Source organism: Marmota flaviventris, chromosome 10 (genome assembly GCF_047511675.1).
Source record: "Marmota flaviventris isolate mMarFla1 chromosome 10, mMarFla1.hap1, whole genome shotgun sequence".
Taxonomy (NCBI): Eukaryota; Metazoa; Chordata; class Mammalia; order Rodentia; family Sciuridae; genus Marmota; species Marmota flaviventris.
Window position 1 is genome coordinate 28,245,571 of NC_092507.1, and position 16,465 is coordinate 28,262,035.

A 16,465-nucleotide genomic window follows, 5' to 3' on the forward strand; every position below is an offset into this window, starting at 1 on the left:
AAAAAGCTAGTTTCCTGAGTGAACAAGCCATCCCCTCCCCTGACCACCACCTACACATTTGTCAGAAGTCACACTATTGCCCCAGTGTCATGGGACACCTACAGTCTGGCAACCAGGCTCCTGGTTAGGCAAGAGGGTGGCGTGACCCTGATAATCTCGGTATGCAACTTGTGGGCCAACCAGGAGATTCGCCAACTCAAATAGTAAGACTGAGAAGGAACTGCTTTCCCATCTCATCCACCATCCATCTGTGGCCAAAGGAAGCTACTCCTGTCTCTCAAATGTCTAGTTCACGGGTTCCCTTGTATCCTAACTGGGGCTTCTCTGGCCTCGGTCATTCCATTTTCATTCCTAACCAATGCAGTTTTGGTAACTCATTTTGGAGCTTTGGTTTTCTGCTGTATGGTCTCATCCCCACCCACCACATCAACTGGATCTCTTCCTCAGTCTAAGAGGTCAGGGAACAGCGGCAGCGGCAGACCCAGGCTGCGGAGGAAGTAAATGTTTGCTGGAAAGGAATCCAAGTCCCAGTGTCCTTTGTGAGCTGTCCACACCTCAGCTCCTCCCTCCCATAGACATCGTTCACCTTATTCTGCAGAAAATTGAACTCTGACTCCACATCCCCATAGTTACCTGTTTAAACAACTGGAGAGGTAACCGTCTCTTGTATGCAGTTTCTATTACTTTGTGTGTGTGCGTGTGCATGTGCATGGTACTGGGGACTGAACCCAGGGGTGCTCTACCACTGAGCTAGTCTTTTAAAATTTTGAGGCAGGGTCTCACTAAGTTGCTGAGGCTGGCTTCGAACTTGCAATCCCCCTGCTTCAGCCTCCCAAGTGGCTGGGATTACAACCATATGCCACTGTGCCCAGGGGCCATGCTAATTATTAATGACCAGAGTATGGCCTGCAGACAGCTTCTGTAAACCCAGAGGATTGAATTAGTGACACAAATCCTTAATTCTGGGCAGACCAGGGCAGCAAGCCAGGTGACATCCATCATGCAGTTTAAGTTTCCCAAGTCTGGTTCCTTAGGAAGGCACTACCATTTCACGGGGTTGAAATGCCACTCAGTATCCCTTGAAGTGCAAGGACAGACTGACTCCTTGGCAGAGCTCTAACATAACACCCTTCCCGATTAGGGCTTTGAGGCTCACTGGGAAAACTAGTCCCACAAGAGCTGTGTTCCTAGAGCACACCCCACCACTCTAATCTCAGGTTGCAAGTCACAGCTTTGACCCGTACCCAGTGTCTTGAGGAATTATAAGTCCACTCAAGTGACCTGCCTGTGCTGCCATCTTCATGGGAAAGAACTCCATTCCCTGAGATCTGTGGTCCCATGACTCGTGACAGCAAAGCATGCATGTCCTAAATGAGTCCACTTAATGAGGGACAAAAGTTGCCAGAGCTTTTTCCTCATATCTTAAAGTACGGCCAGGTATACCAAACATCCTTGAAACACGCTACAGCTCTATGAGCTTCCACACACGCTGTTGCCTGGCAGTTCAAAGGAATACCACTCTGCAGATCTCAGACCCCATTTCAGCACACAGACAGCCAGAGGCACACTCTGGAGGAACTCAGAGCTGACTCAAGTGTTTGGAGAGGTCAATGGACTTGACGATGGAACTCAGTAGGGCTGAGGGCTTTATTTTCACCGGCACCAGTGAATGGCTGCATCTGTCAAGCCTCAGAACACGTGCACTGTGTCCTTAGAAATGCCAAGTGGGCATGAAGAAAATGACTACAATTTCTAATTGTATATTTTTGTATAATATAATTTAATAAACATTTTTTTACATGTTACTGCTTATGTCTGAATCTTTTGTGTCTGTGTTTTTGTCCCTCGGAGTCATTGGTCTTCTTTTTGTTCCTGTTCCTATTTTTCACGTTGTGTGTTTCATAGTAGCGCACACCAACTTTTCTGGATTGCTGCTGCCGTGCTGCTCGCCTTCGCTGCAAAAAAAAAAAACAAAACCCAATCAAGCGCTGAAAGTCATAAAACAGGAGCCTGTCTCTCACCACTCCACCTCCCTTGCAACTAGTGAAACAGGGCTAAAGAGAGGTCCCCCCCACAGACCTGTTGACCCCTTCCTGATTCACATTTGGTCCAGCCCCCAACCCCACCTCTGTTGCTTGAATCCTTTGTGGCATTCCTGAAAATCTGTTCTCCCTGGAGGGCTTGCTCCAGCTCCACAGAGCACGGTCACAAAGCTGTTCTCATGGAGGTCAGTGATCTGCCTGCCTAGCCAGTTCTGTTCCTCGGGTCATCTCCCAGGGACCACACAAAACCACCAATTCTTCCAAAAGGTAGGTCACAAAGTAGAAGACAGTACCCAAGAACAAATTCCATGGACTTATGACATCTGTCCAGTTGGCCACCTCTTGACCCTATTTAAGTGACTTCAACCAGATAGCTGAGGACTGGGGTTCCTAGGATTCAGCTCTAGACCCACATTTGTTTCAGAAAGTGCATCCTGAGAACTGCACTTCTCCCTACTTTCTACACCTGGGTCTTGGGAACTAAAGTACTTACTTCCTTAGATGTAAGTGTCCTTGGAGTTTTACTTGAACGTTCTTCTTCCCTCTGAGCCTTCCGCTTCCTTCCCTTTTTAGTAGGTGCTGGATCTAAATGATACATAAAACACACATGGAAAAAAAAAAAGGAATTTTCTATTCAAAGTTTGCCCTTGAATTCCATGGTGGAGAGGAGGAAGGTGGCCAGTGGATGGGGCAGGTGAGCACAGCATACAGTAAAGCAGGACGAGGCAGGGTGGGGAGGGTGCCAGGTCAGGTCAGACCCCACAGACTATAGCAGGGTTTGCTTTCGTGTCACATAAACACTCCTGATGTGGAAACTGTCAGTCAAAAGGGGTCAAGAACAAATTCATATAATGTCCCTGCTCCAATTTGTCTGTGGACCCACCCTTAGATTCTTAGACTAACACTGTACCCTTCTTAGGAAGATGATTCCTGAATTGCCAAGTTAATCCTGATAAAGTGAACAATGAGAAGCAGATAACCCAATTTGTATGATTAATACTATGGAGAACCAGGTCATGTGCCAGATAGGGTAAGTATCTGTGTGGATGCCAGTAGAGGTCACCTGGAAGTTCAACTTAGGTTCCCAAAATTCTAAAGATGCAAATCACATTTAAATGATTTAAATAATGTATCTTCACCTATATCATTTTCTTCTTTAGATGATTTTCTCTGTTCTTCAGGTTTGGCGAAAACCATTTCACTTAACCCCTTGGATATTCTGAAACAGAAAAGCAAAGTAATGAAGCGGCCCAACATTCTCTTCAGTCACCCGCAGCAGGGTGCCTTGGAGACCTGCAACAACCTCTAAAATAAAGAAACTCCCCTCCTGTTTGCACAGTTAACACCAGGGGGAAAAAGTTGGTGGAGTCCCTTGGGCATTTCTAAGATACTGGATAACTAATTTTCTCATGCTTCAGGGAGCTAAATGTGACAAGATTCATACAATTTCTTCTTAAAATCTGTGATGACTGTCACCCACACACAAGTACTGCCAGGACAGGGGTGGGTAGGCTCAGTGGTAGATCATTTGCCTAGTGCACTCAAGGCCTCGAGTTCCACCCCTAGCACTAAAAACAAAAACACCCTTTCCCATACTTGTGGCAAGTTTTTGGGAAAAGAACAAATGCAATTCATTTAATGGTGAAAATATTACCTGACGGCTGAAAACTTTTTAGCCTTGGCTTTGTTTAAAAACTTCTGGTATTTTGCGATCTTCTCATCCAGGGCTTTAATGACTGCTTGGGTGTCACTTTGCCCTGCCTCTTCCAGGGACTCCTGGTAAGACTCGGCCTCGTCTTCCTCCCCTGGCTGCTCCTCTTCTTCCTCCTCCTCAGCAGACAAGCTCTCCAGCTCTTCTTCAATATCTGACACCTCCACAGGAACCAGGTCATCCCCAGAAAACTGGGGCACTACATTGATTTTGCCAAAGTTCTGGCGAACCCGTGTGAGGATCTGCTGCATCTCTGAGCTGGCATTGCAGGAATTGTCCTCTTCTTTTTTTCCCTCAATGACGGATTCTGACCCTTTACCTACAGTTTCTGTGGTTTCCTCTTCTGGGTTGTTCTGGGTTGTTTCTGTGGCAATTTCCAAAGATGAGGGTGGTGGAAGCTATTGAGGCCAAGAAGGAGCAGAAGCCGGGAAAGAAACAGAATCAGAAAAGGAAGCAAATGCCTGAGCTCACACCTTGCTCTTGAATGAGCAGCCAACATCCTAGAACCAAGAGAAGTACGGAAAGTATCTACATTTGAGTCACATCCTTCATCTATTCTAAGCCAATATATGTCAGACCCAGAAACAAAGGATCAAAGGAACTGATATGCACTTCTAAAAGATGCACCCATTTTAACAGTACTGAACCAGGGAAAACCAATCGATCATTTAGTACAGACAGGTAATTTCCCTAGATGTTCCTGGAGAGTACCGGGATGAACATGGAGCTACTGAGATAAGCACATGCCACCATATGAAGATGAAACAAGAGCTGAACAGTGAGCAGGATCAGGAGAGGTCTTAAAAGGAGGAGGAGGCGTCTTAAAAGAAGAAAGTCCAAGAATGCTGGAATAACTGGATTTTTTTCACAGAACTCAAATGATTTCCCAAAGAAGAGCAGGTATGTAGGAAGTAGCCTGGTGGTGGAGTGTTTGCCTAGCATGCACCAAGTACTAGGCTCAATCTCTAGCTCCCCCCACACCAAAAAAAAAAAAGAAAAAAAGAACCAGTGGCAAAGCAATAAATATGTCAGGAATCCATAAAATCCAGGAGAATTGTCCATTTTTCTAGTGAGGCAATTTTTAGCTTTCAAGTTCAAGAGGTTTCTGCGTCACCAATGGAGAAAAAGAAAGGAAAGAATCACAGCGTAGGAGAATGTAATAGTTTTGGGGGCTGGGTTAGATATGGAACCCACGACCTTCTGCATGCTAGGCAAGTACTCTACCACTGAGCTACACCCCCAGCCCCAGCAGGATAGTTCTTAAGAATTATGTGAACCTCATTACCTAAACTTGATGACTAGCAAGGAAAGAAGGACTGAGATAAGTCCAGTGTTTCCACACAGGCTCACAAGCACACAGACTTCCAGCTGGTTTAGACCCAGCCTCCTGCCCCTCCAACTCTCCAGTACTCTGCGCAGGCCACGGACACTCCATCTCAGGTGTTCTGGCTGTGCCGCTCCCCTTGCCTGGAATGTTCTCCTCCCAAGACACCCGAAAGGCTCCAAACCTGAAGTTCATTGCTAGAAAGCCGCTTCTCAGAAGCCCTTCCCAAGCTCCCCACTCACAAGAGAACTTCTCTGCCTGCCTCAACACCTTACCCTGGTTGAGTTTTCTTCATAGCACGTGACACTTCTTGATACATTTTTAATGTATGTATTTAGGGAGACAGATAACATTTAGTTTTTGCCCCAGAGGCTCCTAAAAATCTTGGGATTTCCTGAGGGCCAAGGGTCTCTTTTGCTATTCATAAGCTCCTCTCCATCACACCTGCATTTAAGTTAATATGATGACTTATGATGGGATTCCCAGGTAGCTTCAGAATGGAGGCTGGTCTCCAGAAAGACAAAGGCAAGACCTTCAGCCCCACCCCAACCTCTGGGGAAGGAGGGGGAGCTGGAGCCCAATCACCAATGGCCACTGACTTGATCAAGGTGTCTGTGTAATGAAGCCCCATAACCATTCTTCCCTGATGGGGCTCAAGGGCTTCCAGGGTGACATGCCTGTAGGCCGTGAAAGCACCCAGAAGCTCCCTGCTCTTCCACCCATGCTCCAGGCATCTCTTTCACTTTGCTGTCCCTTACTTACCTCTATCATCTGTAATAAACTGGTAATCATAAAGCAAGCACCTTCCTAAACTGTTTTGTTCCAGAAAATTATCAAATCTTAGAACCCCTAAATGTGCGATCAGTAGGGCCTAAGTGGGAGTTGTCTGGGAATCCCACTGGCAGCTGAAGTGAGAGCAACCTTGTGGGACAGAGCTCTCAACCCGTGGGGTCCACACTAATTCCAAGAGTTAGTATAAGAATCCTATGAAGGGGCTGGGGATGTGGCTCAAGCGGTAGCGCGCTCGCCTGCCATGCGTGCGGCCCGGGTTCGATCCTCAGCACCACATACAAACAAAGATGTTGTGTCTGCCGAGAACTGAAAAATACATATTAAAAAAAAATTCTCTCTCTCTCTCCCCCATCTTTCTTTAAAAAAAAAAAAAAAAAAGAATCCTATGAAATTGTTGGACACACAGCTGGTGTTAGAGAACTGCAGAATTGGTGTGGGGAAATGACACATATCTGGGGTCACACATAAGCACACAGAGGAATATCAGGGCCCTGCCCACTAATCACTGCAGCATCTCCAGTACCCTGAGGGCTCGGGCCACAGCAGATCCTCCACATGTGGTGCTGAGAGAATGTCTCAACAAATGAATGACCTAATGAACAACAAAAAGGGAGAGGAGCTATTCTGCACAGAATTTGGGTATGTATGTAGTAGGGGAGAGAAAAAGGAAAATTCATCAATATCACTTCAGATACTTTAAGTTTAAAAATTTTGGGAAAATGTTCCAACTGGTATTATCTAGCTACAACTACAACTCTGGAAATACTATCTTTAAGAGGAAACCAGAACTATAAGCACCCAAACAGAAGCAAAATTTGAAGTTACCACTTCAACAGACTTGGTTGAGTTTTGAAACAGGCCCTAAAAAGAGCCTTGAACCTTGAGGCAGCTCACTGTCCAGGTAAGTCAGGGAACCAGGGAGTTTCCTGACCCAGGTCAGAGGCTCCAAATCTAAGACTTCTTTCCGTAAGCATCACCTCTACATGATGAACTGTGAGCAGGACCAGGAGAGACAGGGGCACATAACACCCAGCCACATCCCCAGTTCTTTCTATCTATCTATCTATCTATCTATCTATCTATCTATCTATCTACTTATTTAGGTGCTGGGGACTGAACTCAGGGGCACCACTACCCCAGCTCTTTTTTGATTTTTATTTAGAAACAGGGTCTCGCTGAATTGCTAAGACTGGCTTTGAACTTGTGATCCTCCTGCCTTAGCCTCCTGAGCTGCTGAGACTGCAGGAGTGGGCCATCACACCTGGTTCATTCTATATTTTGAGACAGGCTCTTGCTAAGTTGCATAGGACCTCACTAAGTTGTTGAGGCTAGCCTCCAATTCGTAATTTCTCTGCCTCAAACCTCCCAAATTGCTAGGATTACAGGTGTGCATGATGCACTTGGCACATGGTTGGTTCTAATAAATGTTTGTTAAACAAATGAATCTTAGCAGTGCCTCCATTCCTCATACAGAAGAAAAGACAGAGGTACCAGAAGATCCCTTACATTTAATGAGCCTTCTTTCCTAAGGCCCTGTAAGCTGGTATTTAAGCTTGGTCTCCTATTTTATTTCTGCTTATTAGTCTCTGACACCACTCTCAAAAAGTAATGGCGGGGAAGGGCAGGGGTGGTGGTGGCTGGGGCTGTAGCTCAATGGTAGAGCACTAGCATATGAGGCTAGCATATGAGGCATGGGGTTTGATCCTCAGCACCACATAAAAATGCCTAAATAAAATAAAGGTATTATGTTCATCTACAACTAATTTTTTTTTTTAAATAAATATAGTCATGGGCCCAGCACAGTGATGCATGCCTATAATCACAGCAACTGGGAAGGCTGAAGCAGGAGGACCACAAGTTAGAGGCCAGCCTCAGCAACTTAGTCAGACCCTGTCTCAAATAAATACATAAACAAACAAACAAATAAATGTTATGGTAGTGGCACTCTGGAATGAGACACTGCAGCTGAGATATCTACCACAAAGAAAGATGCTCTACTGAGGGAGGCAACCAGAAGTTACACCACATCGGAGTAGACAATCACGCTTTCCAAGAGTTGGGTCCACCATATTCTTACCTGGGGATCAGCTGGTGGCTCTGCATTGGGTGGCTTGACAAAGAAAGGAATCCGGCCCCTCTGCCAGTCATTGAGAACCATCTTACCCACAGTCCCCAAGTCAGGCTCTCCACCCTGAAATGTTAGGAAAGATTCCCAATTAAATTCAAAGAACAAAGCCACCTCCAATTTGGGGGCACTTCCGCTGTCGCAGCTGTTCACCATCACTTTTTGGTAAGTTTCACACTGTTCACACAATGCACACAGAATAGTTCCACACTAAACACATGCACGCCTGTAGTGTATACCAGCCCAAATTCTCTCAGACCCTGGATCACCTTTAGTAACTTCCCAGTGCGAAAAGCGAGCTTCCCAAGAAAGTCCTCAGCGTTCTCCCAGGAATCAATCTTGTATGTCTTGCTGATATATTCTGGCTTTGCCCGCTCAAGGACAGCACCAATGTGGTCTTCAGGAGTCTTAATTTTTTCAACTTGAACCTACATGTGCATAGAAATCTCTTGCTTGTAAAGAGGTAGGGAAGTTTCTGGTGTTCTTCATAACATGAAATCTGTTTCAGTATCACAGGGCCAGAGGACTTGGCAGGAGCCTCTCTCTGAGATGGCTGCATATGGCTGGTAGCAGGAAGTACCACTGAAACTACCAGAGCCATGGAGCTCAGAATTCAACTTTTCTACCAGTTCACCAAAACTGTGTGGCTTCCACAAGCAGTTTGACCATGGAATGCTTCCTGCTACCCATTTGCAGAAATAGTTAACAGCCTGCCAATCCCAGAACTCGAAAAGAATGGAATTGTTTTAAGAATGGAAGGGAAGAATGTACACAGGATGCATGGTTAAGGTCAAGGGGAGCCTTCAGAGTTTTTGATTGTATTCAGAAACAAGTGAGGAAATGACTGGGCTCCAAAATGACTCAACCCATAAACCCTCTAAGATGAATTATCACTGAACATAAATAGGCCCTGCTTCCCTTTGGATCCTGTGTGTAAACTACAAACTCTGCTACAGATGATACTGACCAGATATGCTCATGGTTTCACTAACTCCTCAAGCAGGCTGAAGTGGAGAGAGAGGCTGCCCTGTGCAGCATCATGTGCCTGAAGTTTGGTTGGACAGGCTGACCCCAAACTGCCTTGTGAATGGGAAGAAAGCAAAGGTTTCCAGTGTTCCCTAAGAAACTTCCCAAAAGACAACAGAGGCTTTGGGACCAAATTACTCACAACTCCTTTCAGCACAATGTCTGTTTCCGAGTCCTCAGAGGGGTAAACCACACCTGGACAGTCAATCAGGAATATGCGCCGCATCAAGGTGATGTACTGCCAGACCTGCAGTCGAAAGCAGAGACACCCCTCAGTCAAATGCTCAGAGCTACACTTCACACAATTGCATGGCTGCTGCAGTAGAAGCGCAGAGTGAAGGGAGGAGTCAAAGCAAAGCAACCTGCAGGATAATCCAGTGCTTTTCTCCTGTTTGTGCCACACCCACAACACTTCCACCAAGGACCCAGGTTTCATCAGCTAAGAGTGCAAAAATTATGCAGAGACAGGATTTTCATTTAGCATCATACAGAAACACCCAGTGAACCATTCTCTGGGCTTAAAGTGGTCTGGAAGCAGAGTACTGTTTGTCTCTTTACCTCTAAACCGAACCATGCTATTCCCCAAACACTATGTTCCCTGGCCCCCCAACTCTCGGATTCTACCAGAAGGTGGAGTTTTCTTTTTTTTGTGGTGTGTGTTACTGAGGACTGAACCCAGAGATGCTCTACTACCAAGCTACATTCCACCATTTTGTTGATGTTGTTGTTTGTATCAGGGACTGAACCCAGGGGTTCTCAACCACTGAGCCACATCCCCAGTTCTTTTATTTTTGAGACATGGTCTCCCTAAGTTGCTTAGGGCCTCATTATATAGCTGAGACTAACCACAAACGTACAATCCTCCTGCCTCAGCCTCCAGAGTCGCTAAGATTAAAGGTTTGCACCACCATGCCTGGCTTTATTTTTGAGACAATTATCTTGCTAGACTGTGGAGTCTGGCCTCAAGTTTGTGATCTTCCTGGCTCAGCCTCCCAAGTTGCTATGGTTATGAGTATGTGCCACCATGCTCAGCCAGGAATTCTTAACCCCAGCGGCTCAGGAGGCTGACAGAAAAAATCACTAATTCAAAGCCAGCCTCAGTAATGGCAAGGTGCTAAGAAACTCAGTAAGACTGTGTTTCTAAATAAAATAAAAAATAGGGCTGGGGATGTTGCTCAGTGGTTGGGTACATCGGAGTTCACTCCCCAGTAACCCCCCCCCAAAAAAGTAAAAGGCTGGTATGACAATTTGAAATAGGCTTAAATATAAATGGCCTTAACTAAATTACACCAAAGCTACACACAGTGGCATAAGAAGTATGCTCAAGTCTTACTGAAATGGAAAACAAAACAAACAACAACCAAAAAAAAAAACCCCTGGTACATTCAAAATTAGTATATGGAGATCTAAACTGCCAACAGTGGTTTTATCCAAGCAAAGCAGATGGGGCTGGTGGTGTGGCTCAGTGGCTGCATGCTTGCCTAGCATGTGCAGGGCCCTGGGTTTGATCCCCAGAAGAAAAGAAAAAGTGAAAGGGGGAGAGACAGAAATCCCTATGTCTGAAACAATCACCCATGACAGAAATAAAATACGCGGAAGTCAAGTCCCAAGTCAGACGTACCTTGGTTTCACCTGCAATGGGGGCCACGTTACAAACTTTCTTGGAGCGCAGCGTGTTTATCACAGAGCTCTTGCCAACATTTGGGTAGCCGATGAACCCCACGCTGATCTGTTTCTTATCAGTGTGCAACTGTGCAAAAAGGGAATACACACCACATCTGTTCAGTCATGAATATCCCTTAAGATAAACTGCTAATCTGCTGATCTGAAGGGTATAGCACAAACCTGTTGGTACGTGATTGGAAGCCTAGACACATACCAGCTACACAGCCTCAGTGAGCTGCACACAAACATTGATTAATAAATCAGAGGCAAGTCATTTCCTCGGTATCCACATGAAATTACCCTTGAATGTTTTAAGGTTAACAATGTGTAGGTCAAGAAAAAATTCATAAAAATTGAATGATAATTTCAAGGAATAACAAAAAGTCCTGAAATTAAATGTTGGGTACCTTTGAGAAGAGGACTAAAAGCCAAAGGCCTGGCTCTGGCAAGTGGCCAAACCCCTTGTTCCCCACCCTCACTCAGCACAAGCACATGGCTTCTCTATTCCCCAAGAAGTCCAGGTCCTCAGGAAATCCTGATTTTTGAGACCCTGCATGTCTGAAAATGTTTTATTTTCTAACCTGAAATGGATCCTTTTATATATACCAGCAGCAAATGGCTGTTTCCCAAATCATACACTCAAAGCCTAAGTATCAAACAGTGAGACCTTGTTCCTATTCCCAGAGAGAGCTCAAGACCCAGCAGCTGTACTAGGGATTGATACAGAGGTGTTCTATCACTGAGTTATATCCCCAGCCCTTTTTAAACTTTTTTTTTTTTTTTTTAATTTTGAGGCAGAGTCTTATTAAGTTGCTCAGTTTGGCCTTGAACTTGGGATTTTCTTGCCTGAACCTGCCAAGTTTCTGGGATCTCAGGTGTTCCCCACCACATTCAGCTGGCAGCCAGGTTTATATACCTGCCAGGGCTGGAAATTAGAAGACTGTTTTAGAGATACTCACACCATAAGAAAAAAAGACCTATCAACAGTGACATCTGTTTTACAACAAAATATCTGGGTCACTATCTAATCACCCCACAATGAAATCTATCAGTCAATGAGCCACTATGCCAAAATTTTTTTAAAAAATCATTTTTTGGTGCCTTATTCCTTTATTCAGATGGGATCTTTCTATTTTATCAGGGCAATCTTGAATTCCAAGGCTTAGGCCATCCTCCTGCCTCGGCTCTTGAGCAGCTGGGATTAAAGGCTCATACCAGCACACCAGTAAAGTATTCTGAAATATGGAGAATAACCATTTGAAACATGACTAGCAGAAAAGACAGTAAAACAAAGAAACTTGGAGCCAACAAAGTCAATGTTGGGAATAAGGAAAACTTGAAAACACCACTATCATTAACATTCTCAGAGAGACAGAGAGGATATTACAGATGTAAAGTGATGTATAAGATGTACAAGACAAGAAAACTGAGCAAAATAATTAAGTACTAAAATCAAGAAAAGTTATGAAAATTCAAGAATTAAGCCAAGAGGTAAAAATCAAATTCCTGAATGAGAAAAAGATGATGGATAGTGAAAAGGAAATTTCAAAGAAACAGACAATACCAGGCTGGATGTCCCATGGAATGCCTTGCTCACTCCACAATAAAAGACCCAGTTTCAGACACAATACTGTGAAATTCCAAAAGAGAAATTTTCTAAAAAGATCACAGCCACAAAGGATTAGGAGACAGAATGGTCTGACTTCTCAATGTCAACACGGGAAGCCAGAAGGCAATGCAGTGATGCCGCAACAGTGTGACAGAAGAACAGGGACAGAATGACAGGTCTCTCAAAGTTTCCCTTTAAAGACAGGCACAATGGGCTGGGGATGTGGCTCAAGTGGTAGCGCGCTTGCCTGGCATGCGTGTGGCCCGGGTTCGATCCTCAGCACCACATACAAACAAAGATGTTGTGTCTGCCAAAAACTAAAAAATAAATATTAAAAAATTCTCTCTCTCTCTCTTAATCTTAAAGAAATTAAACAGCTGGTCAAACAAGTGCTGTTGTTTTAGAGAATTGTGCTATGTTATTTCTTTAAAAGCTAAACTTGGTTAATATAAAAACATCAATGTAATTGTGGTGTTAATGTGTCCATATCTTCCAGGTATGCAAGTCTGTAAGGTAGAAGCTTTAGAAAGAGCATTATATCAAGCTGGTGTTCTAAAATTGTATGATAATTTTAGATTTAAAAAGAAAAACATGTTGATTTATTTATATCATTTGTGTTCTATAACTGGACTTGTTATCCATAAGATATGTAAAGTTCTATGTTACTTTTTTCACTGAGATACAATTTAAATGTATTTTTAAGTTAATGAGAGCCTAATCTGTGTGAAGGTTTTATTGCAAAACACAAAACTACATTACTACTTTTCTACAAAAGGTTAAAAGCTTTCAGCTTTTCTTTAATTCATGTTTTAGGTGTGATATTATATTGTGTTAGCTAATATTCATGTGAACTTGAGCAACAATTTATGTAGGCTTTGTAAAATGATGTTTGAAAAGCAAAGATCAGTTTCAGAACTACAGTACTTAAGATTTATGAAGAGCCCTGCCTTACTTGAGATAAGGCTTTGTCCCATCTCACTACATGTGAAAGTGACTATGGAAGAAGTAGGCCAGATTTCAGTACATTTAAAGTTGTGTCCAAAAGTTGGTTTTTGTCATGATTACCAGGATCTCAAACAGGGAATTATGATGTATAACCCTGCCAGAATTCAAGGTAGCTATTATATAAGCTAAATATGTTTTTACCCTAGTTAGTTTTGTTTTGTAGTTTGCTTATAGATGGTTTAAGGATTGCCTGTTAATGTTTTAAAGAGGTACTGCTTTAAGAACACAACCTGGGTCAACATAAGATAAGGAGTTATCACCTACAGGATAGAGAGATAGACATTAAAGCCCAGTGCTCTTAATATAAGGCTGTTAACTTATTTGCTGGATGTTTAAGATTAAGCTTTAAAATTAAAAATTTGGCTCTTGCCCTCTGAGTCAGTCTGAATCAGGGAATAGGGGACTTCTCCAAAGGGCTCTGCAACTCTAGGCCACATAACCTCCTGAGCAGGGAGATTAATGAGACCAGTGGAGGACAGAAAGCCAATCAGTGCATTTGCTGTGAAGAGGAGGGTCATCAGAAAAGGGAGACATCCCTGATGCTTCCAAGGGAAGCCACATGGTCAAGCAAAGCCTGGACCCATCCTAGCGCAAATGGCACTAGCGGAACTGAGAAGCTGCTGTGAAGTTCCCCGAGGACTCCCAGGGAAACTCAGCTGACTGTTAACAATAGATAGAAACAAAAGTCAGTTTTACTTGCTTCATCTTAAACACTTAGCAAAGACAGTCAAAGCAAAAACACAGCTATCCCTGGGCATTTTAAATAATAATAATAGTTAAATGTAATTTCCAAAAATAAGTAAACTGGAGGCTGCAAAAGAGATTCCTGATAACTATCAAAAGGAACTGCCAGAGTAGTTTTTAGTTTAAGGCCTTTATTTCTAACCAACACAGGTAGGCTTAATGTTTGCTAGTATGGTTATCCAGCCCTAAGTAACAGAATTAAAGATTTCTCTATTAGACACAGAGGTCATACTAGTAAAAGGATTTTGCAAGATCAGATGACATTAAATTATTAAACTGTATCTTAAGGAAAAGGACATCTGTAACCCTAAAAGTTAAATGTTGTGTTTACATCCCTGACATTTCTGGCAATGTGACAAATATCCTTAAAGATTTACATGCTCAGATAGAAGCCATGTCCTCAGCAACTTTGTCATGGAAACAATATCTTAGCTCCTGGTTCTTGGTACTTCCTGGTGGAAAACATTGTTAGTCTTTGTCTTTGCCATCATACTCATTGGCATATTCCTGTGCTATGGCATTTATTGCTGCATAAATATGGTTCCAGTACTAATGAATTCTTGTTTCTCTTATAGACCATCCATCACTCAAATGGCCCTCCAGACTATTACTTCTCAATCAGACTTCTATCATGGACCACTCGATAGACCCGATTTTTAAATGGGGACTCCAAACTGCTTGCCCCACATCGTCCCTTTTCAGCCTGAAGAAGCCAGAAAGATCTTCTTCGCCCACCTTCCTTACAGCAGTAAGGAGTTCCCAACTTAGAGGGGGGAATGAAGCCAGATTTAAAGTTAGGTAGTCAGTGTAGTTAGGTAAATCGGGTCTAATATCGAGTGAAATCTAAAATGGAGACCATGCGGAGAATGACTCAGGGAAAACACAGGACAACTCATGGAAAGTTAATGAAGTCCCCGAAAAGGCCCTAGGCCAAAGTCCACCTCAAAGAAATGTTAATGAACAGCCCCCAGCAAAAAGGTGCTGACTCAGAAGTCCTTCCTGACCAGATTACTTCTTTGGCCCACCTGTGTCCCACCCCTCGGGCCTTCCAACCTACATTCCATCACCAAAACTATAAAAAGGGGAAACAACCGCACTTCCACGGATTCCACCTCTTGGGTCCCCTTCTTCCTCCGGGAGAAGTCTTTTCTGCTGTCCTTTAATAAACTTCTAATTTCTACTCTGAAAAAAAAAAAAAAAAAAAAAAAGACGGGCACAATGGCACACTCCTATAATAACAACCGTTCAGGAGGTGGAAGCAAGAGGATCACAAGTTCAAGGGCACCCTGAGCAACTTAGCAAGACACTGTCTCAAAGTAAAAAAAACAAAACAAAACAGTTCTTGTGAAGCACCCCTTCTCAGGTAACTTTTAGAAAATAAATTCTCAGGTAACTTTATTCTTTGAAATGTTCTTTCAAGTCTAATGGTTTTAATGCTTTGTCTTTTGTCTCATAACCACAAGTAATAAATTCCTTCAGGAGGGTACAGCTGCATATGCCTATAATCCTAGTGACTCAGGAGGCAGAGGCAGAAGGATCACAAGTTCAAGGCCAGCCTTAGCAAATCAGCAAGACCCTGTCTCCAAATAAAACATAAAAAATCAGGCTGGGGATGTGGCTCAGCACCTCCTGGCTTCAATATCCAGTATCCCCCCTACCCACATCAAAAAAACAAACAAACAACAACAACAACAACAAAAAAAAACACCATAAAACAAAAACAGAAGGAGTAAATTGGACAAGAATAAAAGTGATCCAACATAGGAAAGAGCCCTGGGAATGAAGATAGTGAAAGGAAATCCCAGGAAGACCGCAGCAGGCCTAGGAAGAGTCAGTTCCTGTCAACTGGAGGGAGGACCAAGGGCTGGCCACCAAGGCAGATCCTGTTACACGTGGACACATTCCCACTCTACCAGAGCATCTCTGGACTATTAGTAATAGACACAAACATAAAAAGAACAAATTAACACCAGAGAAAAACAAAGGTTTTCATCAGAAAGGAATTCTAATCCTATCACAGAGTGACTCAGCTATACTAGTGTTTCACACAAACATAACAACATAAACACTGATTGAATAATGATGTGGTCCAACACTGTCCAATTCTATAGGGAAAGCAGGAGAAGGAAAGTACGTGTGGAGGGAAGGTGACTGTAAGAAATCTAATCACTACTGGAAGTGTGGCTCGGTGTTATAGTCATATGCTTAGCATGCATAAGGCCTTGGGTTCAACCCTCAGAATGTACATGCACGCGCATGCGCGCGCGCGCACGCACACACACACACACACACACACAATCTAATCCTCACTTTGCAGAGTAGGAATTAAAAGTATCTTAAACAAGGAAGAGAATTAGGGAAGTTCAAAAGATCAAATGATAGGCATGTGTTAACAACATGAAGAAAAATACCAGAAATGATG

General features: G+C 43.5%; 1 protein-coding gene across 1 annotated transcript in view; it reads right to left on the minus strand.

Annotated features, from left to right (window-relative positions):
- Positions 1–1,729: 1,729 nt before the first annotated feature.
- The window catches only part of Gnl2 (G protein nucleolar 2), a 28,450-nt gene continuing 13,714 nt past the window's right edge, over positions 1,730–16,465 (minus strand). Inside the window, exons 9-16 of the mRNA XM_027937356.2 lie at positions 10,642–10,770; positions 9,163–9,267; positions 8,264–8,422; positions 7,947–8,060; positions 3,697–4,151; positions 3,182–3,261; positions 2,536–2,627; positions 1,730–1,955 (exon numbers count right to left, since the gene is read on the minus strand). Of these exons, the coding sequence (XP_027793157.2) occupies positions 1,803–1,955; positions 2,536–2,627; positions 3,182–3,261; positions 3,697–4,151; positions 7,947–8,060; positions 8,264–8,422; positions 9,163–9,267; positions 10,642–10,770 (1,287 nt within the window). The 3' untranslated portion in view covers positions 1,730–1,802. The remainder of the gene's footprint in view (positions 1,956–2,535; positions 2,628–3,181; positions 3,262–3,696; positions 4,152–7,946; positions 8,061–8,263; positions 8,423–9,162; positions 9,268–10,641; positions 10,771–16,465) is intronic.